The 23,976-nt window shown below is 37.4% G+C and overlaps 1 protein-coding gene across 2 annotated transcripts in view; it reads right to left on the reverse strand.

The window, feature by feature from the left end:
- Mid1 (midline 1) overlaps window positions 1-23,976 on the reverse strand; it is a 363,047-nt gene that overhangs the window by 59,450 nt on the left and 279,621 nt on the right. For both annotated transcript variants that reach the window (XM_057760186.1, XM_057760184.1), the window contains exon 3: window positions 17,265-17,360. In XM_057760186.1, the coding sequence (XP_057616169.1) occupies window positions 17,265-17,360 (96 nt within the window). The remainder of the gene's footprint in view (window positions 1-17,264; window positions 17,361-23,976) is intronic.

A 23,976-nucleotide genomic window follows, 5' to 3' on the forward strand; every position in this document is an offset into this window, starting at 1 on the left:
TAGATCATGGGCTTTAGAGCAAAAAAGTGTTAAAATGCATGAATTTCTCTAAGAGTATTTCTTTTCTGCGTAGTTAAATTAATTAGAACATCTGTGAACAATCTGGAAGATAGTAGATACTCAGTAAAATCTCACTGTCTTCCTTCTAGTCATGAAGAGTTTGCAATTACTGATTTACTAAGTTTCCATTTTGAAGTTGACAATCCACTGGTGCCTGGCTTTTACTTTCCTCACTGTGGCCTGAGGACTTCTGTTACATTTATAACAAACATTGACCCTCCTGTGCTCTACTTCCTAGGATACACTCAGATGACTGCAGCCTTCAATCTCACATTCTTGGAACCAATGGCACAGACGTTCGGGGTTGTTTAATGGCAACTTTGTGGAAAGCAGTTCCAAAATGAAGCAACAGAATGGAAGGTGTTGCTCATAATTCATTCAAAAACAATCATCTCCTTCCTTCCTTCCTTTAGCTTATTAATTACACTCTTTATAAAACAAATGCTCTACACCCTTCCGTTTGGGCTGGGTACACCGAATAAAGGGGAAAAAAAACCCCAGTAAACTACCATGTGCAACTCTGTCTATCAAATGTTTTTCATAAAATTTCTGAAAAGTAGTAACGTTCTGTTAAGTAATCTTCAGCATGTGTATTTAGTAAAAGTCAACTTTTTTGAAGGTGAAAATAACTTATGAATGCTTGTTGAGTCAAAGGAAAGATAGAGGCAACGAAATTCAGAACAAGGAAGCTATTTCGAATGGAAAGAGGAAACTTCTGGTCTGCCGTCTCACATTCTTTACTTGAACTTGCGTTTGTCCTTTTGGTAAGCGGCATTCTTTCCAGTTTGTGCCATGATTCCTGTATTGTGATATGATGGAGAAATACAGAGATGACTCTCTAGTCAAGCTTGTGTTAGTTAAGTGTAGCTGTCATCTGCTTCTCCGTAAAGATCTTCAGAATGAAAACTAGCTCTTGCTCTTCTGCATTCTTTCCAAGGAGTGAAACAGACTTGATTACATTACTGATAAAACTTGAACTTAGAAGTACAACTGGAAAAAAGGTAAACATAGTTCTATCTTTATGAAGTAGCCATAAGTGCTACCTATGAAACCTCTTGTCTGGCTGTTGCCCCTTCAGAATATGCACAAAGCACAGAGAGTGATTACTGAATATCTTTGCTGCCCAAGCTCTAGTATCTATATTGATGTAAATACAACAAAATAGAAGATAGGTTGTAGAAATTGGATATGTGAATTATGGTCACAAACAGGAAAAGGACTCATGCTGTATCATTCCATTTTAGATGCAGTCTATGATTTTGCTGTTCCTGAAAAATGGTATAAGACTGGAATGGTAGAATAGATATTTGGTAAGAAATATCCGTGGGAAGTGGGGAAGTGGACAAGGAAAAGTATGAAGACATCCAAGTGTGCCTACCCAAGCTCATCAGGGCAACTCGAGATTCAGAACACCAGGCAACTCTGAGAATCACTGCAGCTAAAGGATTTATCTAACAGGTCTCATCAGGAACAAGTCAAAGGCTTCTAAGCACAAATGAGGGATTCACTCTCCTCTGGAATTCTCTGGAATAGGCCGAGACAACCGCACACTAAGGGAGGCAGGTTCAGGAAGTCCCACATGCACAAGGCACTGACATCACAAGGCACTGACATCCATAGGTGCCATTCCTCCTCCTATTCTTCTGATTTTTTTCAAGACAAGGTTTCTCTGTATAACAGCCCTGGCTGTCCTGTAGGCAAAGCTGGCCTCTAGCTGACAGATATCTGCCTACCTCTGCCTCCCAAGTGCTAAGATTTAAGGCATGTGCCACTGCTGCTTGGCCTTCTACATTCTTCCTAAGGCTAGCTCTAGAAGATAATTTTTGTTACAATGGTTTCATATGATCAGCTCTACAAGAGGCTAGAAGGAGTTGGCGCCACATTCACCCTATTTGTTCTGTGGGTCCAGTGTCTTAGAACTAAATACAGACTCTATCTGGCAGTGCTTTCTGTATTGACCATAGCCGTTCTCTACTTCAAGGCCACAACCCAAATATGAGTATTTGTGTTTCACTTATCCCAATTTGTCAAAATTTGGGTAACAGCCAAACTAAAACATTGTGTGTTTGTTTGTGTAACATGTATTCATGTGTGTATATGTATGTGTTTTCTTATTTAAAGATTCTTTGCTTCCATCATTCCCACCCATTGTAAAATTAATATTGACTTTCTAAAGCAATCATTCTGAAGGCTGAAGATATGCACTACAACTGTTTAAAAAAAGATTTGAGTTAAGGAGCAGCACTTGAAGAAATCTCAGTCTCGAAATCTGTCTGTCTGTCTACCTGCCTGCCTGCCTGTCTATCATTTATCTGCCTGTCTGTCTGAATCTATCCATCTATCTATCCATCCATCTATCTGTCTATCCATCTATCTGTCTATCTATCTATCTATCTATCTATCTATCTATCTATCTATCTATCTATCTATCTATCTATCTATCTATCCACCCACCCACCCACCCACCCACCCACCCACCCACCCATCTATCTATCTATCTATCTATCTATCTATCTATCTATCTATCTATCTATCTATCTATCTCTTCCTTTTCTTTTCACCTAGTTGTTCAACCCCTCCATTATCTGAAAGGTCAGTTATATTTCTATATACAAGCCTGGCAGATGTTGCCATCTCACCTTCCTACCTGGGAAACAGCAGGCTTTGTTAAGTGTGTGAGGATCAAGGTTGGGTAGGGGCTGGGGAAGGCATCCTGCCAGGTAGTGGAAACACTGCTTGCTTTAATTTTATAGCTAAGAACAAAGCCTTCTTATTGTTTAATAGAACCCTTAAAGGCAGGCTTCACTGGCATAGTTGTAATTTTTTTTGAAACCACAAACAAGAGGAATTCTTTAAGGCCATTTCATGAAAAGCAGAAGGGAAAAAGTATTTGATTCAGCAAACATTAAAGTGATTATTTGCTTCAGTAGCCAGAGGTTGATTACATGTCTCCTCTTTTACAGGAGTGTCTGTTGCTACTGTCTACCTGAACCCACTCTATTACACACAATAGGTCATAGTAATGGAAAGTGCATTAAAAAAACCACACAGAATCCATCTTCCTTTAGGATGGCATCCCTTTGGCATCATCGTTTCATATAATATACTAAAAGAAGAACTAATTTGCACCAAAACCAACAATCCCATACTTCCCCCCCCCATGCAAACCCTATTTAGAAGCTGAGAACCACTGCATCTTTGTTCAGGACATATTTTGATTTTGTCAAGGAATTAAGCCTGTTATGCAACCAACTTTCAGACTGCAAGGAAATCGAAGCTAGTGGTTTCCAGAGATCTTTGCAAAGCAGCAGCAAAGGAATGGAAGCAAAACAAAACTAACCTGCTTTTGTTTCTCCCTAAATGAAGGATATGATACCAGCATACTCATGATGATACCAGAAGCAAACCTTATTGACTTGATTTTAGAACCTAGAGAGGTTTGTGAGATTATCTAGAGCAGTGGTTCTCAACTTTCCAAATGCTACTACCTTTAATACAGTTCCTCATGTTGTCATGACCTCCAACCAGAACATTAGTTTGATTGTTACTTCATAACTGTAATTTTGCTACTGTTATGAATTATAATATAAATAAATAAACATCTGTATTTTCTGATGGTCTTAGATGACCCCTGTGAGAGGGTTGAGACCCATAGGTTGAACCGTTGATTTAGTGAATCAAAAGGAAAGGTACAGGTTTCCAGTGAGGGGTTGAAGACTCTCTGTGAGCTCTCTTCATGGCTCCAGAATGCCCCAGATGGACATCTGCCTCCTAGTTCTTTGCTTCGTTAACTCCATCCTCCTGTCCTTGTCCTGTGCCATATCCCTCAGTTTGGGTAAGGGTCTGACAGGCATGCTTATCACCCAAAAGCTACTAAAATCTGCCATTGTGGAGTATAATGAGTATAATGTTTTTAAGAAAAGCCCCTTTCTGCTCTTTAGAGTGACATTTTATCTGGCATGCAGATTTATGCAAATGAGCTAATGCTGGAGGGCAGACAGAAGGATGCAGGTGATGCCTTGGAAAATGCTATTAGTGCACCAAGAGTCATTGGCAGATATTATACCATTTGCTAGGCATCCTAGGAAGCCTGGCATACTTCCCAAGGAATCCTGCCAAGTAGGAAAGACCTACACATGGACTTACAAGACCATGAGAACTTTTATACAAGGAATGCATCTACACAAGTCATTAACTATATAGTTTTTCTTAAGCTTTTAAATAAATCTCATTATCTACTTATAAATCTAATACAATTTATAAAACCAAGAACAATCACTCACAGGGAGTCCTTAAGTCAGTGTTTGATTAACTCAAGCTGGCCAGACTCAACTTCATTAAACAATCAATTCCATGTAGAGATCAGCTAATTAAGGTAATTCTTTTAAAGAATGAAGTAAATATTCTCATACAAAGAAATACACATATTTTAAGGGATACCTAAGCAGATTTTCATGATCAACACAACCAAGATATAAGACGTTTCCATAATCTGACAAAACACCCTCAATCCTTACTTCCAGGCAATGCTCACCCCAGACAATCATTGCTCATAATTTAACAACAAAATCCTGGAACATTTTAAACTACATTTATAAATTTCATCTTCAGTTTACTTTATGATCAATTCAAATTTTTAGAATGATGAAATGAGACATTTAAAAAGTTCATTTTTCCCAAACCCTAAGCAGCTTTCTGTAAGTCTCATAAATTAAACTTAGAGATACTGTAAAGTGAAAGCCAAGGTCTCGGGAGCATTTCAGCATTGCTTTGACAGCCAGCTTAAAATCACAGATTTAAATACATTACATTATCAATTGGAATCTGAAAGCAAATTTTTCAAATTTCTGTAAAGTGTCATTTCTTAAATGCTATACATGATTGACATACAAATACTTTAATATTAAATTATAGCATAAAATACTAACTCTATGGTATTATTGAGGTCTTTGACTTATACACATGTGTTAAACTTCCTTTTGAGAATGAAAAACAACTCTTTAAAGGAAGCAAATTTGTCATCTCAAAGAAGTTGGGGTAACCACAACAATGGCTAATGACCAAAGATTTAAGAATACTTTATAACTGATGGCTCTTTGATTCTACTGGCACGGCAGCTGTGTTTGTGTACTTGCTGCACCGTTGTGAAGATCTTATGGACATAACTTAGTGAGAATTCTCCCAGGGATCTGTCATTCTAATCACGGCTTTTATCATATCACCACTTGGGTAGTTCAATTACTACTCCAGTTACATTTCATGGTTGAAGTGAACTTCATACGCATTCTCGTTCAGATTCTTCTCTCTGCCTCACTTTGTTCTGTTGACAAAGCTGGCCTGAAACTAACAATATAGCCCAGGATGGTTTCAAAGTCATGGTTCTCCAGCTTCTTTCTTGTGAGTGTGAAATTACAGGTGTGGCACCACCATGACTGGCTTAACTAATTCTCTATTAGTTGATATTTGTTTTGTTTTGCTTTGTATGGCTTCAAGCCACATACCTATGGCCAATATAATAATGTTTACATGAAAAGGCTGTTGAGATAATTATATTAGAAAGCGAGTATAAGATCTTATCAAGTGGCCATAATTGTTTTTAGGGTACATATATATAAATCCCCTTACTTTTGCTTCCCCTATTCCCTAATATATACTTGCTTATGGAGATTCAATAACTTTATACAGTAATATTCTCCTGATAGCAACACTCATGAAGGCGCAATGTCTTCCCAATTCTTTGAAAATAGACAGAAAGACATTATGAAGGCCTAATAATACTTTGCCTACTAAGAGAATTATGCCTTCATGAGAGTTTCATCACCTTTTAGACAAGAACTCAATATTATTTCAGTAGAATAGTTTTTAAAGCAGCGTGCAAGTTCTACCATACATGCCTAGGCTTAGAACTTGCCGCACCTGGTTATAGATCTTTTGCAAGTCCTTCCTCCCTAGGAGCTTTTTGCATTCAGTGGCAGCCTTAAGTCATTTAAATAGCTGAATTTTACAACTCAGATTTCTCTTTCAAACAAAAACAAGCAGTGCTACAGTGGCAATCTTGTTAGTGAGAATATTATACAAGTGCCTCAAATACTTTAATGTGGACTTTCAAAATTAGAATAAAGCGCTTCAGTTTTTCTGACATTTGGCAATTAAAAATAGAAGCCAGTAGAATGAGGGTACAAGATGACATGTCCCGTGTTTCTCATAATGTATAATTATTTTACACAGAAGGATAATTTTGGCTTGATTGTCATATAGAAGACATGTTGGTACCAATTAATAGAGGGAAATAATTTAAAGCATATATTAAATATAGAAGTAAAAGAAGTTGGCTAAGGGGCTGGAGAGATGGCTCAGTGGTTAAGAGCATTGCCTGCTCTTCCAAAGGTCCCGAGTTCATTTCCCGGCAACCACATGGTTCCTCACAACCATCTGTAATGGGGTCTGGTGCCCTCTTCTGGCCTGCAGACATACACACAGACAGAATATTGTATACATAACAAATAAATAAATATTTTAAAAAAGAAGTTGGCTAAGTTACTCAATGATTGTTGTTTATTGTGATCATGCTTATTTCTCAATGGACTGAACAGGAACAAGCCATGGGGAAGCTAAGCTTCTACCTGCTCATCATGGTCATCCTCTTTCTTCTTGGACCTGCTCATCTGAATCCATTAAGCTAAGCTCATCTTATGTGAAAGCTGAGTTACAGCTAACTGTAATTACCATTTTAAAGTGTACACAAACTTTCATACTAGCCTTGTGTGATTTGCATGTAAACGTTTGTATATACATGTATGTGAGCATACCTGTGAAGACCACAAGTCAATGTCAGGCACCCTTCCATATGCTCTCCTTCACCTTCTTCTTTTTTAATTTTCTTTTTTGGAGACATGTCCTCTCGCTGATCATGAAGCTCACTGACTCAGCTAGATTATCTAGCTGGCAACCTCCAGTGATCTGCTTGTCTCTATTTACACTGAGCCCCACATGACACTGAGATTATAGATGTGCACTGTTATGCATTGCTTTTGTGTGGGTGCTAGAGATCAAGCCTGAGTCTTCATGCTTGTATGTCAAGCATTTTACCAACAGAGTCATCTGTCATGCCTCCTTATTCCTATTATTCTTTATATCATGCCAGAAAAATCTATACTGCTCTAGCTACCCAAATAGGTTATTTTGTCAAGAGAATGAGGTTGCATGCAAAAATAGTTTAAAGATACTATAAAGAATCCCCTTTTGGTGTAGAGAGACCTCATTAGGATGCAAGAGAAAACTCACACTTTTTCCTTTCTTCCTTCCTATTATTGCTCAGCCACCGAGCTCTAGTTGAGGCCTACTATTCCACATTCAGTTTAGCAAGGTCAAACACCACTCTGAGTCTTGTGGTAGGATTCAGAATACTTAACACAAAAACTTCATTGTTCTCAAATTAGAAAGACTAATAGATAATAAACATTTTGGATGTTGTTTTAATGATAGAAAGTTTAAACTTGGGAATGTTATAAAAACATTATCAATATAGGCTTGTCTTCATTCAGTCATAAAGGTATTTTCTAATTCTAGTATGCCAGAAGAGTTTTACTGGTATCTTCTCCCTATTCCACATGAATTTTAAGAAAGTAAAAAGATCCAATGACTCTTATGAATATTTTTTTTACCCCAAAAGCATTGAGTACAGGTATGTGCTAGATAGTATTTTTACAAGCAATCACTTTAATTCATACCGAGAAAAACAGGTTTTCTTCATAACTTTTTAATTATAGTAAGCCTGGTGGTAGAAACTACATATAGTAATGTACATAATGTACCCAAGACATTTCAGATAGAGTTGATCTGAAATGATGAGATTTAATACAGACTGTTAGTTCTTTTGCAGTTGTGTCACAGGAAACCTAAGACCTGAAGCTGATAAATTATTTCACTATAGCAGTGGTCATAATAGTTTCTGAATGCTAACAACTGTCCCATCACCTTGTCACCTTTGTAGAGCTATTTGCATGAATGGGAGTTTGCTGGTCTGGTTTAACAAGACCCAGAGTTTAACTAAATAATCACTGACAACATCTTTACAAGGTGCCAAACGGAGTGGGAACCTGACTCTTCTCTGCAAGTAGCAATGAACTAAAATTTGAATACAACTTTAGATATTCAAATTGCCCACAGCAGAATCTACTTCATCCAGATCACAAACATGTCCATGAGACTTAAAAGGCAGGTGTGTGTGTGCGCGCGGGCGCGCACGCGCGCGTGTGTGTCTTTCTGTATATATGTCTGTGTGTTTCTGTGTCAATGTAAGTGTTTTTATGTGTGTATATATGTATTTGGATGCTGGCCTTTGTCCAATGTTCTGGATGAAGCAACTGCCGATTTCTCCACAAAGAGAGAATGCTTTCACAATGAAAAATGGTGCAATGAACTGAAGCAAAAATGTTCATCTTTCTTTCAAGATAACCCATCCCCATCATTCCTCTTAACTCATACAGCCCACTACTGGAGCAGAAATCTAGTTAAAAATGCTCAATTCACTCACAAAAAGTCTGCTGTTCCATATGCCAATACTGGAAAACCACAGAAGGCCAGTTAAAGAAACAAACATCATTAAAAGAGAAGGAAAAACTAAGGGAGAAAAATAAAAGAGCCACAGAGAATTTGAAAAGTGATTTCAGGTTGATTACAGGCCAGAGAGATGACTTGTCTGGTAAGGGAGCTTGCTGCTGCACCCGAGGACCTGAGGTCCTTCCTTGGAATCCACATGATGAAGAGAGAGAACCAATTGCCACAAATTGTTCTCTGATAGCCCTATAAGAGATACATAACCACACATATGTACAAACACACACACCACACACATACATACACACAGGCACACACACAAATAGTTTAAAAATTTAAGGTTATTAGAAACAAGGCAAGATTAATCAAGAGCCAAGGCTAGCACACTGACAAGTTGCTGAATTAGACCTTGGACAAAGACAGTTGGGCCTCTATCTTCCCCAAACAATGGCAACTCGTCACAATTTTCTACTTGTTCTCCATTCCTATCTCAGGATAGATTGATAGTCACTGTCACCAACAATTCCCCCAAGTGGTCTTTTACAATGTGTTATATTTGCTACAAAAATAAGAGTAATGACTCCATTTATTTTCTTAAGCAATAAATAGGTTTTCTGATTTTTCAAAGACAATCAATGTTCTAATGAGAGCTGCAATCCATATTTAACCTACAAAAAAATAAGTTCTGCAGCTACTTCTTTTTTTAATTTAAATTAATTTTCCCTCCATTTTTTTTTTCAGTCAGCATTTTACTATGTTGCCCAGGCTAGCTGTGAACAATCCATCCTACTGCCTGAGAGTCCTCAATGCTGGTAGTGTGTGTGTGTGTGTGTGTGTGTGTGTGTGTGTGTGTGATCACCTTCAGTTCCTGACCCAAATTTTGGTCACTTCTCATAAGCTTATTTTATGCTCTAGATAACAGTAACTCCAATCTTGACCTGAGGGAGCTTTTACTGGAATCCTCTCCTGGAAGAAACAAAGCAGAACAGTTAAAACCTATCATTTAGAGAGCCCTAGACATCAGCTTAACACAAACATTTGCCGGAGTCCCTCTAAGGTTGCTCTCTCAATGCTTCTACATGCCTCGATGCTCTTTCTTCTCTAGTTACACAGTCACAAGGCCATTTCGCTTATTTTTCCTCATTTGTTTGCCCACAGGTTGTGAAAACAATGGGGGGGAGCAGAAATTCAAGGGCTTATATTTTTTAAAGAAAAGCAGAAGGGAACCCCCAGGATGGGGGTGGGCTCATGAGGATGTAACATTTCCTCCTAAAACCTGAGAAGGAATTCATTGATTGAATTCACAACAATGCAGAGTCACCTCTGTGCTGAGAGTTCTTAGCCCCAGCTAGCATGGGAATGTTGTTTTCCCCAAGAAAGCTCAGACTCCGATACAAGGACAACTTCAGGAAGAGGAAAAGGAAGAAGTATAGTCTAGAAACCTAGGTTGTGAAGCAGGAAATTCTTTTCCACTGCACTGATTTGAAAGAATAGCTTGCTGGTGCCCAACATATTCCACTACCTTTCTGGAGTCCCATTAATACTGTGGTCTTTTCACATGGATGAGTGATTATTTTGCAGGAAGATAAATATATTATTTTCCAAATAGCTACAAATACCAATTCCTGAAATGAGTGAGGGTTACCAGTTGTTGAGTGTGAAGCGAACACAATCTACATGTCTTATGAATTGTCTTTGAACTTTCAAGGGTCAGTTTCAAACTCAGATGCCAAATTAAATGCTTCCCAACTCCCATCTCTCCAAAGCTGCTCCCAACCTATCTTTCCTTCATGCATGTCTTCCAGTTTTCTATGATAACACACACACACACACACACACACACGCACACACACACAATTTCAGAGTATGCATGCACTCCTCCACGTCAAAGTCCATATTTTCATTTACCCTCCATCAGCAGTACCTTTCCTTAAGTCAGGCTCAGATCTTTCCCAGTGGCCAGCAGGAACTAATTTCTCCCTTCTCTGAATTTTTGAAGGATATAATCCGCACCTCTCTTTTGGTAAGAATATTGTGTTGTTGGTGCTCTTCAGTCTTAGTGAAGACAATGAGTCCCTGATGAGAAAGGTCCCTTGGCACCTAACACAGTGTGCCACACATCACAGGTGCTCCATTCATATTGAAAATGTGAATAAAATAGGCCCTTGACCAAATTAAAGAACCAGACTCCAGACCAGAAATACCTGTGAAAGAGCTTGATAGCATCAGTCTCTGAACAGAAAGTCACAGTAAAAAAAAATTATCCCAGAGGCAGGCGGATCTCTGTGAGTTCGAGACCAGCCTGGTCTACAAGAGCTAGTTCCAGGACAGGCTCCAAAACCACAGAGAAACCCTGTCTCGAAAAACCAAAAAGAAAAAAAAAAAAAAAATCCCAAATTTAGCAAATCAGTGACTATTCTGTGAAGCCAGTCCTTGCCAGGGTCACCTGATCCTTCAAACTGTGGACTTCCCTAATTTTTATGGATTAGGACTTGCTATTCTGCAGAGACTGATATTAGAGGAAATAGATAACATGCAACTTATTTTACTGAAATGTTAAGGATAAGACTACATTTTCTTGTGGACCACTAATCTCATTTTGCATCTAATTTTGGCATGTCATTCTGTTATTCTTTTCCTTTACTACTCCCCACTTTCACTTATACATACCAGGCTATGATATCCTCTTATGTTCAAGAGGGATTTTATGATTTTATGACCCTGACAGCTCTTCATTAATTATTCAGATATGTATTCAATCAATTATTACCGGAAAACTTGGAGTTACATTTTTAAAAAATACCCTTTGAGAATTTTAATAATTAGGATAAATATAATAATAAGTATTGCTACTACCATTGTTCTATCTATAAACAATTATTTAATTTTTATTTAGAATACATTTCTTGGTTTGCAAATTTAGTCAACAACAAGCATTTATTTCCACTCCAAAGGACTTACAAAGCAGCAGAGAAAGAAATACTCTTAAATTTTTTTAAAAATCACTTCTAATGGCATGTGTGTCTATTTTTAAGTTGACCACAAATAATTCAGTAATAGTTTTCTCTTAACAATTAGTATCTCAACTAAAATAATATCTGATCCCTTGAAATACATGGCCTGATGATCAATTTATTGAACTTATCTCTCATCTGAACTTACTGAACATAATGGAGTATAATTTTGCATCATGCTACAATGAATACCATTTTGTAAATTCAAGTCAAACTAACATTGCATTAGGAACAAGGCATTTGTTCTGAAATTATTACCAGCCATAATGGAAACCAGACATTAATGTTTTAAGAAATAACTAGCAGAAATTGAATGAAATAATCACCCAACCCATAAAGCATTTATAAGATTTACCATAAAGCAAGGTGATTTTTTTACTAAAGAGAAATAAGTCTTTCTTATTATCCTAAACATCAAATGCCCTGACATCATAAAAATAAAATATAGCACATGGATCATTCTATTTTGTTCATCCAGTTATACATGTAATAATACATATTCACTTTGCTCTGCAATAATGAAAAACATTATGCTTCTTCACTATTATTTCCCATGTTACTTAATCAATAAGGCGCAAACAAATGCAATTTCAATGGGCTAGAAAGGTCAAGGTTCTGCAACCTGCTATTGTTGATGCTGTTTCCTTCACACTCTAAGCTGCAACTAATGGCATAAAAGACAGACAAGAAGATAATTTACTGATTAAAGGAAGGGATCTGTGGCATGAACCCAGGAGCTAATCCTTTCAACATCCATGTTGCTCTGTTCTATAACATTCCTTTATACCATGCTTTCCAGCACCAAAATGATGAGCATTAGAACGGAGGGTTCAGGGAGGGAAAACATCCCATTCCTACCCCTGAACACATTACAGAAACATATAGCAAATTAGGAGCTTGGAAAATTTGCCAATGCTGTTGCTTCCCAGTAAGCAATTTTAAACTTCCAATCATAAAGAGGGTTCTTATAAGAAAAAACACAACCTTTATGAACACAAAATATTTTAAGCATTACACCAAATCTCCAGTGTTTGCATGCATAGCAGAGATGCTTTTAGGCTGGGAGTATCTGAAAACTTAGCTTTATTGTACTGAAGAATATACCATCACAAACACCTTTGAATGGCAGAGAATTAGATCACATTCCCAATTCCTTGAATATTTTTAAGACAGTCCTTCTGAGACCTATAGGATAAGCTCAGGTCCTGACTCCACTGTAAAGTATAAGTTTTCAGGCAAATTGTATCTCTTTCTCTTTCTCTCTGTCTCTGTTTTTCTGCCTCTCTCTGTGTGTCTGTCTCTGTCTCTATCTTTTCTCTGTGTTTCTGTATTCCTCTCTCTTTCCCTTGCTTCCTCCCTTCCTCCCTTTCTCCCTCCTTCCATGTATGCCTCGTCCTCTCTCTCTGTGTTCATTCACGTGTACTGGTTCACATGTGTGCATGTGGGAGCAAAGGACAACCTTGTTGTCATTCCGTAGACACCATCTCACCATACACTTTTTTAGGGGGAATAGGGTCTCTCACTGACTAGTCTCGCAACTCAGTGAACCCCAAGGATCTACCTGCCTCCACGTCCTTGGCACCACCCTGACTGACAATTTGTTTTATTAACTTAGGTTCTAGGGATCAAACTCAGGTCCTCATGGTTGTAAGTTGAATAAACACTTTAATATTTAGGTCATTTCTTCAGTCCCCAATTCTTTCGTCCTTAAGTCCTGAGGGAGGGAATACTGAGTGAAACAGCTAAACTCAAGGGACATTTGTGAGGCAGTATGGAAACCTAATTAATACAGTAGAAGATTCCTAGAATATATATAGGAATATATACATATATATATATATGTAATCTACATCAAATTGCCAAATAATGGGGAAGACAGAGTCTTAAATGGCTATCTTTTGTCACCAAGTGAAGCTTCCAGTACCATGATTGGGTTACATCTAATTAAGTTCTTCACCAAAGAAATCCCATGGGAATCCCCAAACAACCCAGGCCAGGACTGTAAGGTTTCTTTCACAAATTAATGCTGAAGAGAATACCTACACAAGACAATGAACATGGAGAAGGCAAGCTAGTGCCTACATAGAACCTTCACTCCTATATTCTAGTGTCTTTGGTACAGGAAAGTACTCTACATGCTACCAAAAGAAAAACGTAAGCACCAGCCCAGTCACAACCCCTTTGTTCTACAATGGTGTCCTGACTGTAAAATATGCTAGGACAATGGGAACACAAAGATGGTAAGAATAATCAACCAATAACTGACTTGATTTAAGACTCCATGAGATAGAGCCCATACACAATACTGCTTGTGTGACCAAGAACCAGAGACTAGATAGGAACCTACAGTAAAATCAAATATTACTATTATAAAAAATGTAGCAAAAAATTACTCTTAATGACATTCTGCTACACTCATAGATCAATACCTTGTTTGGCCATTATCAAAGAAGCTTCCACTTCCACCTCCAGCAGATGGGAACAAATACAGAAATCCACAGCCAGATAATATGTACTGAGTGTGAGACCTTAGAACACTTGGCCCTCAATGTAATGACTTTGTCAAGTCCCTCTCCTCAAAGCTCAGAGAACCTCCCACAGAAGAGGAGGCAGAAAGAGGGTAAGAGAGCTGGAAGGCATGAAGGACACCAAGAAACAAAGCTCACTAAATCAATAGGATCAAAGCTCTTATGAACTCAGAGACTGAGGCAGCCTACACAGGGCCTGCACAGGTCTGCACCAAGTCGTGTGTGTGTGTGTGTGTGTGTGTGTGTTATAGATTCCAGTTTAGTGTTTCTTATGGGATTCCTGAGTGTATGAATGAGTGGGTCTTTGATTCCTGTGTTATCTCTTGGGCTTCTTCCCTTCTGTTTGTTTGTCTTGTCCAACTCCAATGTGTTAGTTTTTGTTTTATGATGATATTATATTATTTTAAAAAGAGTGCGCCTCCCTAAAACACAGTCACCAATCTAGGATACAGCAAATGTCTAAGTTACATTTTATGTGCCAGTAGGAATAAAAACAAAAGCTAAGAGATTACCTGTATTCCATCACTGATTTAAAGTTATAGCTGGATTGTTGCTGGTCTGTTGAGAAACATGGCTCTTTGAATTTAAAAAAAATAGTACATTCTACGAAATCAGTACCTGATTGGCTGCTGTGCTGTTCTTCAGTTGTGCTTTTATCTGAATCTGCAGACATCCAATATGCTATGATCTTTATTATTCTTTCTACTATATTGTGAATCTGCTTTCACAATTCTGGGCACATAAGGTCATGCATTATAATTACTAATTATAGAAGATAAATATGACTACAAAACATCGTTATTTTGAGAGCAGTAAACTTTCTATTTCTCCCCATCCCAATCTCTGCTAGGTTCTATGGTAACTCTTCAATTTTCTGTTCCAAGTACTTCAAGTATTAAAATCATATAGACTTTATCTTTTTATGTTTGACTTATTTCACTTGGCACAATGTTTTAAAAGACAAATGTATTTAGGATGATAGAAATTTTCTGAATGTGGTGGTGAGTAGGTGTACAATATTAAAAATTTATTGAATGTTGCTGAATAGTGGGAAAGTTGTTAAAATGGTAAATTTTTACACATTCAAGTTTAAAAATTCCTCTCATAATTCTACTAACTATATTCTAGTAAGAGTAATTTTCTTTGATGGGTTTTTCTCTTTTTTAATGTTCCTATATCTTTGATGTTTAGTACTTCTGATTCTGTAGTGGAAATGATGACTAATACATAGTCAAAATGCTAGATTCTTTCATGTTTTTTACGAATATATTTTAATTGAAAGAGAATTACATTGTTTGCCTCCCCCTCTCCTTTCTCTTACCCCTTCCAGGTACTCTCCCTCCAATTCTTTCATGCCCTCTAGCTCTCAAGTTAATAGCCTCTTTTTACCTTGATTATTATTGTTATATACATATATAGATATGAATATGTATTTATAAATATATAAATACACTTTCATGAGTCTGAGAAAAAATAAATACATTGTCTCTCTAAACATGGATATTAGGGGGAGATGAACTATTGAAAATATTGTTACTTAGAGCAAAGAGATACAACTCTGGTATAGAAATCAAGATAAATATTCATTATAAGAGTGACCCTCAACTTGTGACTGGATGACAGGTAAGAAAAACGTGGGCATGCAGATATCAGGTGGCAGTTGAGCTACCATGCAGAGAGCCTTGTTAGGTTAAAGAGCAGATAGCTTGAAAACTTTCATTTGGGCATATGAGTTAGGGCATGGGCAAAGATGGGCTGAGTCACTGACTTTCAATTTCTCCTTATGCATTGTAGAATCACTACAGGTTCTGTTAGTGTTGCAATAGTGGGTTTTCACAACACTTATCTGAAAGCTATGTAGAATGTAGTGTAGACCTGTAGTGGGAGAAACTATGTAAAATTAAATGTGGAATGAGAACTTGTTTGCAAATACTGTGTGTGCCAATGTCATGAAAGAGTAAGATGGGTCCTAACACAGTGGCTCGATTACAAAAGGAAATTTGAGCACAGTCTCTGAGATGCAAAGAGAGAATGGCATGTGACAATTGAGGTATAGAGGGGAGTGCTGCAGCTGGAACCAGCAGAAGATGGGAAGGAGCAAGAAGGACCTTTCTTAGAGCCATTAAATAGGAGAACAGTACTGCTGACATCTGCAATTCAGACGTCTACCGTCTGGAAATATGAGACAATAAACTTATATTGTTTTATGATAATTAAGAATATGGTGCTTTGTTATAGCAGTCCTAGAAAACTTACAAAACACCTTCTAAATTGTACTTTCAAGGGGTGTTCTTTGTAAGGGTGATCAAAATCTACGGTAATAGAAATGGCATGTAATACTCAATCAAGCAGGAGCTATAAAATGAGGGGGATTCAGCAGCCCTGGATGTGTAAAAAGTCTCCAAACTTCTAGCTTTTTCCAATTTCATCTCCTGCGTATGTTTGGCATCTGTAAAATATTAAATATTAAGAAAGATTTTTCTTTCTAAAACATTTATTTTAGTACTATTCTGAGTGGGTTTTTTGTGTCTATCAGTATGCGGGTATGCATGTATGAGGGGGCCTGTGGATAACAAAGGAGGGTGTCAGATCCCTGGAGCTGGAGTTATGAGACTATAAGACACCCTATGGAACTGGGTGGTGGTGCACACCTTTAATCCTAGCACTCAGGAGGCAGAGGCAGGTAAATCTCTGTGAGTTCGAGGCCTGCCTGGTCTACAAAGCAAGTTGCAGGACAGTCAGTACTGTTACACCGAGAAGCACTGTCTTGAAAACCCAAGAAAAAGATGAGCCATCTCTCCAGTCCCAAGAAAGATTTCTCCTTTAAAGTATAGAATTGAGTGGACAGGGGGCTGGAGAGATGGCTCAGTGGTTAAGAGCATTGCCTGCTCTTCCAAAGGTCCTGAGTTCAATTCCCAGCAACCACATGGTGGCTCACAACCATCTGTAATGAGGTCTGGTGTCCTTTTCTGGTCTACAGGCATACACACAGACAGAATATTGTATATATAATAAGTAAATAAATAAATAGAATTGAGTAGACAGAAGATGTCTAAACTGGCACTTTTCACCTGAAATATGGAGGTAGAGGGTGGATACTCACTTCAACATGTTGACAGGTTTGGATGAGTTTAGCCAGAAGAGTCTCCAGTTCTGTGTTCCTCTTAATGAGATTGGTGAGATTGCTCTCCAAGTTTTGCTGTTTAAAAAAGGAAGAGAGAAATGTTATTCTGTGTATTTTTCTACTTTGGTATGTATAAAACTGTTCATTCTCAGAAAAGGATAAATAGATTTTTTTCAGAATCCTAATGCTATTAACTCAATTCCAAGTATTTATAAATTTAAACTAGATTTTTAAAAGTTGTATCTCAAAGATACTTCTAGAAATATTCAAACTGTTTTTATTAATGATTATTGTGTTAAATCATATACACTTAATTGGATGATTAGCAGTAAGTCCGTGATAGATGCTGAGCTACAGAGAAAATACATAGTTCAATATTTATCTCTTTGCCTGAGCCAGAAATGGTAATAACATTAAGAATACATTCCCGCACCATATAGCTTAATTTTAGAGTTTTGAAACCTACCAATTTATGGGTAGGATGAGGTTAATCTCTTAAAAGTAGTTTTGAATTGACCAGCTATGATTAAAATCACAGCCAGTTACAGCATTTGTTAGTTCTTGTCACACGTGTGACACACACACATATGTCACACTTTTCAGTCATAGTATATCCTATTCTCTGTTCTTCCATTTTTCTCTCTATTTGTGCAGGATCATAGTCCTTGTGCACTATATTCACATCATTATGCATCTTAATATAGTTCTGTTTCTTAAGAGCATCAAATTTAAAGTTTCCTGGAATAAATATTTAATCACATTTTTGACCATAATAACCCTTTCCTCTGAGTAGGAGTCATTAAAATTTCTCCATTCTTCTTTATTCCATGTGTTCTTCATTTAAATTGTTCATTCTCTTATTGTCTATTCATAAACAAATACTTAAAAGATTTTAGTAAATGTCGGAGTCTGAGAGAGACACTAGGGATATAAAAATAACAACCACTATTTCCTGCTCATAGGGAGATGGCTGTGTAACTGGGAGGCAAAGGTTAAAAATGAAGGATAAGGAGAGCTGAGGTATCAATACAATGAAATCATTCAGCTGAGGATAAAATCACAGAGATGGAGCATTTGTTGGACAACAGTGTCAGCTTCTTAGAAGAGACAAAGGTGTACCTGATCATGTAGAAGACTCCTTCATAAACATGGATCATACAACAAGATCAAGGAGGAATGAAACATAGGAAAAACATGGAATAAGAGAAAATTCTATGAGCAGGAAAACAGACTTCAGATTTGTAATGCCATTAAACAAAGAGGACATGGGGGTTCTGGGTATGGCTCAATGATAGAGCACTTGCCTAGCAAGCACCTGGGTTCTATCAAAACAAAAGAAAACATAAATTCATTTTGCAATTTATTTAAAAAATTAGCCTGCTTTCATTTCCTCAAATTTTCACTCAGAAAGGCATAGTAAGGAAGAGAGCTATTCTCATCTTATGTCTAATATAAGCGACAAGAAACAGATAATCTCACTCCATTACTGAAAATGTTTATGAATTGTAGAAGGTTCTTGATAAAATTTTTGGGGTCACTTCTGTAAAATATCATATCATCAGCAAATAGTGAGAGTTTGATTCGTTCTTTTCCAATTTGTATCCCCTTGATCTCCATTTGTTGTCTTATTGCTCTAGCTAGGACCTCAAGAACTATATGAATAGATATGGAGAGAGTAGACAACCTAGTCTTGTTCCTGATTTCAGTGGGATCGCTGGGAGTTTCTCTCCATTTAGTTTGATGTTGGCTGTTGGCTTGCTGTATATTGCCTTTATTATGTTTAGGTATGTTCCTTGTATCCCTGCTCTCTCCAAGACCTTCATCATGAAGGGATGTTGTATTTTGTCGAAAGTTTTTTTCGGCATCTAATGAGATGATCATGTGGTTTTTATTTTTCAGTTTGTTTATATGGTGGATTACGTTGACAGATTTTTGTATGTTAAACCATCCCTGCATCTTTGGGATGAAGCCAACTTGATCATGGTGGATGATGGTTCAGATGTGTTCTTGGATTTGATTTGCCAGTATTTTATTTAGTATTTTTGCATCAATCTTCATGAGTGAGATTGGACTGTAATTTTCTTTCTTAGTAATATCTTTCTGTGGTTTGGGAATCAGGGTAATTGTAGCCTCATAAAAAGAGTTTGGCAATGTTACTTCTGTTTCTATTGTGTGGAATAATTTGAGGAGTACTGGTATTAGTTCTTCATTGAAAATCTTGTAAAATTCTGAGCTGAAGCCATCTGGTTCTGGACTTTTTTGCTTGGGAAAATTTGATGACTGTTTCTATTTCTTCAGCAGTTATAGGTCTGTTTAATTTGCTTATCTGGTCTTGATTTAATTTTGGTAAGTGATATTTATCCAGAAAGTTGTCCATTTACTGTAAGTTTTCCAATTTTGTGGAGTACGAATTTTCGAAATATGACCTGATGATCTTCTGTATTTTCTCTGTGTCTGTTGTTTTGTCCCACTTTTCATTTCTAATTTTGTTAATCTGGATATTCTCTCTCTGCCTTTTTGTTAGTTTGCATAAAGGTTTGTCTATTTTGTTGATTTTCTCAAAAAACCAACTTTTTGTTTCATTGATTTTTTATATTGTATTTTTTTGTTTCTATTTTTTTGATTTCAGCTCTCAATTGAAGAAGACACCAGAAAGTGGAAAGATCTCCCATGCTCTTGGATAGGTAGAATTAATATAACCAATCTTACCAAAAGCAATCTACAGATTCAATGCAAAATGTCCATCAAAATCCCAGCAATATTCTTCATAGATCTCGAAAGAACGGTACTCAGTTTCATATGGAAAAGCAAAAAAACCCAAGATACTGAAAACAATTCTGTATAATAGAAGAACTTCTGGAGGCATCACAATCCCTGACTTCAAACTCTACTACAGAGCTACAGTACTGAAAACAGCCTGGTAGTGGCGTAAGAACAGACAGGAGGATCAATGGAACTGAATCGAAGACCCAGATATTAATCCACACACCTTCAAGTACCTGATTTTTGGCAAAGAAGTAAACAATAACAAATGGAAAAAAGAAAGCATACTTAACAAATGGTGCTGGCATAACTGGATATCAACATGTAGAGGAATGAAAATAGACCCATATCTATCACCCTGCACAAAACTCTAGTCCAAATGTTTCAAAGACCTCAACATAAAGCCAGCCACACTGAACCTTATAAAAGAGAAAGTGGGAACTACACTTGAGCGCATTGGCCAGGAGACCACTTCCTAAATATAACCCCAGCATCACAGACTGAGAGAAACAATTAATAAATGGGAACTCCTGAAACTTAAAAGTTTCTGTAAAGCAAAGGATATGGTCAATAAGACAAAATGAAGGCCTACAGAATGGGAAAAGAGCTTCACTAACCCCACATCAGACAGAGGTCTGATCTCCAAAATGTACAAAGAACTCAAGAAATTGGTCATCAAAAGAACAAATAATCCAATAAAAAATGGAGTTCAAATCTAAACAGAGAACTCTCAACAGAAAAATCTAAAATGGCTGAAAAACACTTAAGAAAATGTTTAACATCCTTAGTCATCAGAGAAATGCAAATCAAAACAACTCTGAGATTCCATCTTACACCTGTAAGAATGGCCAAGATCAAAAACACTGATGACAACTTATGCTGGAGAGGTTGTGGGATAAAGGGAACACTTCTGCATTGCTGGTAGGAATGTAAGCTGGTACAGCCCTTTTGGATGTCAGTGTGGCAATTTCTCAGAAAATTAGGAAACAACCTTCCTCAAGACCCAGTAATACCACTTTGGGGTATATATCCAAAGGATGCTCAATCGTGCCACAAAGGTATGTGCTCAAGTATGTTCATAGCAGCATTGTTTGTCATAGCCAGAACCTAGAAACAACCTAAACGCCCCTCAACCGAAGAATGGATAAGGAAAATGTGGTACATTTACCCAATTGAGTACTACACAGCAGAAAAAAAATAACAACATCTTGAATTTTGCAGGAAAATGGATGGAGCTAGAGAACATCATTTTGAGTTAGGTAACCCAGACTCAGAAAGGTAATTATCACATGTACTCACTCATAAGTGGTTTTTAAACATAAAGCAAAGAAAACCAGCCCACTAATCACAATCCCTGTGAACTTAGACAACAATGAGGACACTAAGAGAGATAGACATAGATCTAATCTACATGGAAAGTAGAAAAAGACAAGATCTCCTGAGTAAATTGGGAGCATGCAGACTTTGGGGGAGAGTTGAAGGGGAGGGGAGAGGCAGGGAGGGGAGCAGAGAAAAATGTAGAGCTCAATAAAAATCAATAAAAAATGTAAAAAAGAAACATATCTCTGTATTTTAAAGAATTCAATTTGTTAACATGAATTTTATCTTATAGCTTAGGTTTGGTGGTGTTTTTTTTTAATAGTCTTGCTTTGTAGCCCAGGTTCATTTCAAATTCTCTTTCCCTTTGACTTAACATTCCAAGTGCTTGAACTACAGGTGTGAACCACCATACCAAGGTTGCATAATCATTTTTATAATGAGTGCATTTTTGTTTTTAGTGGGTTCTTTATCACTTATCTCTTTTCTTTTTAAAATGCTTTCTGTTCCTGTTCCAAAAATGCAACTCCCCTCATAATTCTAAAAGAGCTAAACATTATCATTGTTAAACTCTTTTGAGAAAGAGGAGATTCACATTTCCTGGTGTTTGTTTAGTGTTTCCCAAGGATCTGAGTTTAGCTTTTGTCTTGTAATTTTTGTCTGACAGTTCATCTGCTGTGAACTTTCTTCCCCATGTTGTGATTTGGGTATTCATGTAGCCTAGCTAGGGGAGGTGCACACACTGAGGTTAGAACTCTCCCAGAGGACACCCATGTGCAAGTGAGGTACAAATCCTGCTTTGGCTCAGTGCCTTGTTTCCTTCCACGTCACTTCCACGTCTGGCTTCAATTCCAGAGAAGGTGTGAGGTGTTCTGTATGCCAAGTGTATGCATGAGGAATCTTTTCTTTCAGCTGTTGGAGGCTTTTGCCACAAGACATATAGTCACATAAGTGTTCCCTATATCCCCACTGTTCTACTTCATCCTTACTTCTTGGGAGCAGGCCAGCTTCAGTCTCCACCATTCCTTTTATCCCGTTTCTTGTCTTCTTGTCCTTGACCATAATCTGTTCTTGCTCATGTTTACATCCTAAGCAATAAGTTTGTTAAGCTTGGATATATATTTGAAGGCACTTTAGAGAATGGGTACAACCAAAGTATAGATGAAACCTGACCGTTTTCAAACCAATCTTCCCTTCCACACAAGCACATGAGAATGCTAGTACACACACACACACACACACACACAGAGAGAGAGAGAGAGAGACAGAGAGAGAGAGAGAGAGAGAGAGAGAGAGAGAGAGAGAGAGAGAGAGAGAGAGTTTCTACTGTTTGCAGAAAATGAACTGCAGAATTGGAGACTGAGACATTTCATTGCTCAGTGTCCTTGATTTAGGCATGACTATCGTAAGGTGAATTTGTCAGCTTCTTTTCATGTTAACTTTGGAGAATCCTTTTACTTTTCTTCGTGGCTGACCACTGATAGCAGGAAATTTCTCAGAAAATACATCATCTAAACTGTTTAGAGTTCAATTGTCATAGGTATGACTTTTCTAAATCTGGTCATAAAGAGAGCCAAATAAATGCAGTCCAACACATTCATATTTTACAAACATCTGCTTGCTTCCCCTCCCATTATTAAGCATACCACATGTATAGAATCTGTTTTTAATCAACTGATACAAAGACTAAAGCCTGCGGTTTAAGCACTTTGACCTACCCAGATCCCTTGGGGTTATTAAAATTTAAATAGTATAAGTGTTATTGAGGTCCACAAAGAATTACTGAGGTAGTTAGAAATACAATAAAGGGAAATTAAACTGGGAGAGATTTGTTTCCAAGTAGTACCAAAGGGGCTGACAACACTTTTGAAGAGAACGTGGGCAATGGGACAGTAACAAAATCCCATCTTCGCTAAGCCATGCATTCCTAAGCTTCCACTACAGGCGCTTCACTGGAGGTTTTCTGGAATTTAACTCTGTCACTCACACCCTGTATGGTGGCCGGCAGCTCTTTAACTTCCTAATTTTGAATGTTCTCTGTGCAGGTAAAAAAGAACACTTTTCAGTGTTAGAGTCTTGGAACTAGAGCACTTCAGAGGTGAAGGTGAGAGGTTCAGTATGTTCAAGGTCATCTTCAGCAATCTAAAACCCCGTCTCCAAACTAAACAAGTGAAACTTCCCTGTGTGATTCCCATTTCCTTATGTATTTGTAAAAGAATCTAAAGAACACACAAATGTAGTTTTAGCTTTCTGTTGTTACCCTAAATCCACCAAGATTTCTTCATGTTCTGGTCAAGTCAAGCTACAAAGAAACCAAAATGTATAGGTGACCATTTATGACCATGAAGAGATGTGGGTTTTCATTCCAAACTGGCCTATCAGTGGATATATCTTTGGCTTAGTTTCCTATAAATAGCATGAGTATAATGGTCACCTATATCTATACTATCAGTAAGGTCATAGGAGAAAATAAACATATGTACCAGGAAGCTACACAATTGTTGATTGAAAGGAAAAAAACATTCAGCCTGTCCTCACAGCTGGTGGATGGCTTTTTTATTCATACATGCACCTGTGATCCTCTGTCTCAGGGCTGTATATAAGCCCAGGA

Source organism: Chionomys nivalis, chromosome X (genome assembly GCF_950005125.1).
Source record: "Chionomys nivalis chromosome X, mChiNiv1.1, whole genome shotgun sequence".
Classification (NCBI taxonomy): Eukaryota; Metazoa; Chordata; class Mammalia; order Rodentia; family Cricetidae; genus Chionomys; species Chionomys nivalis.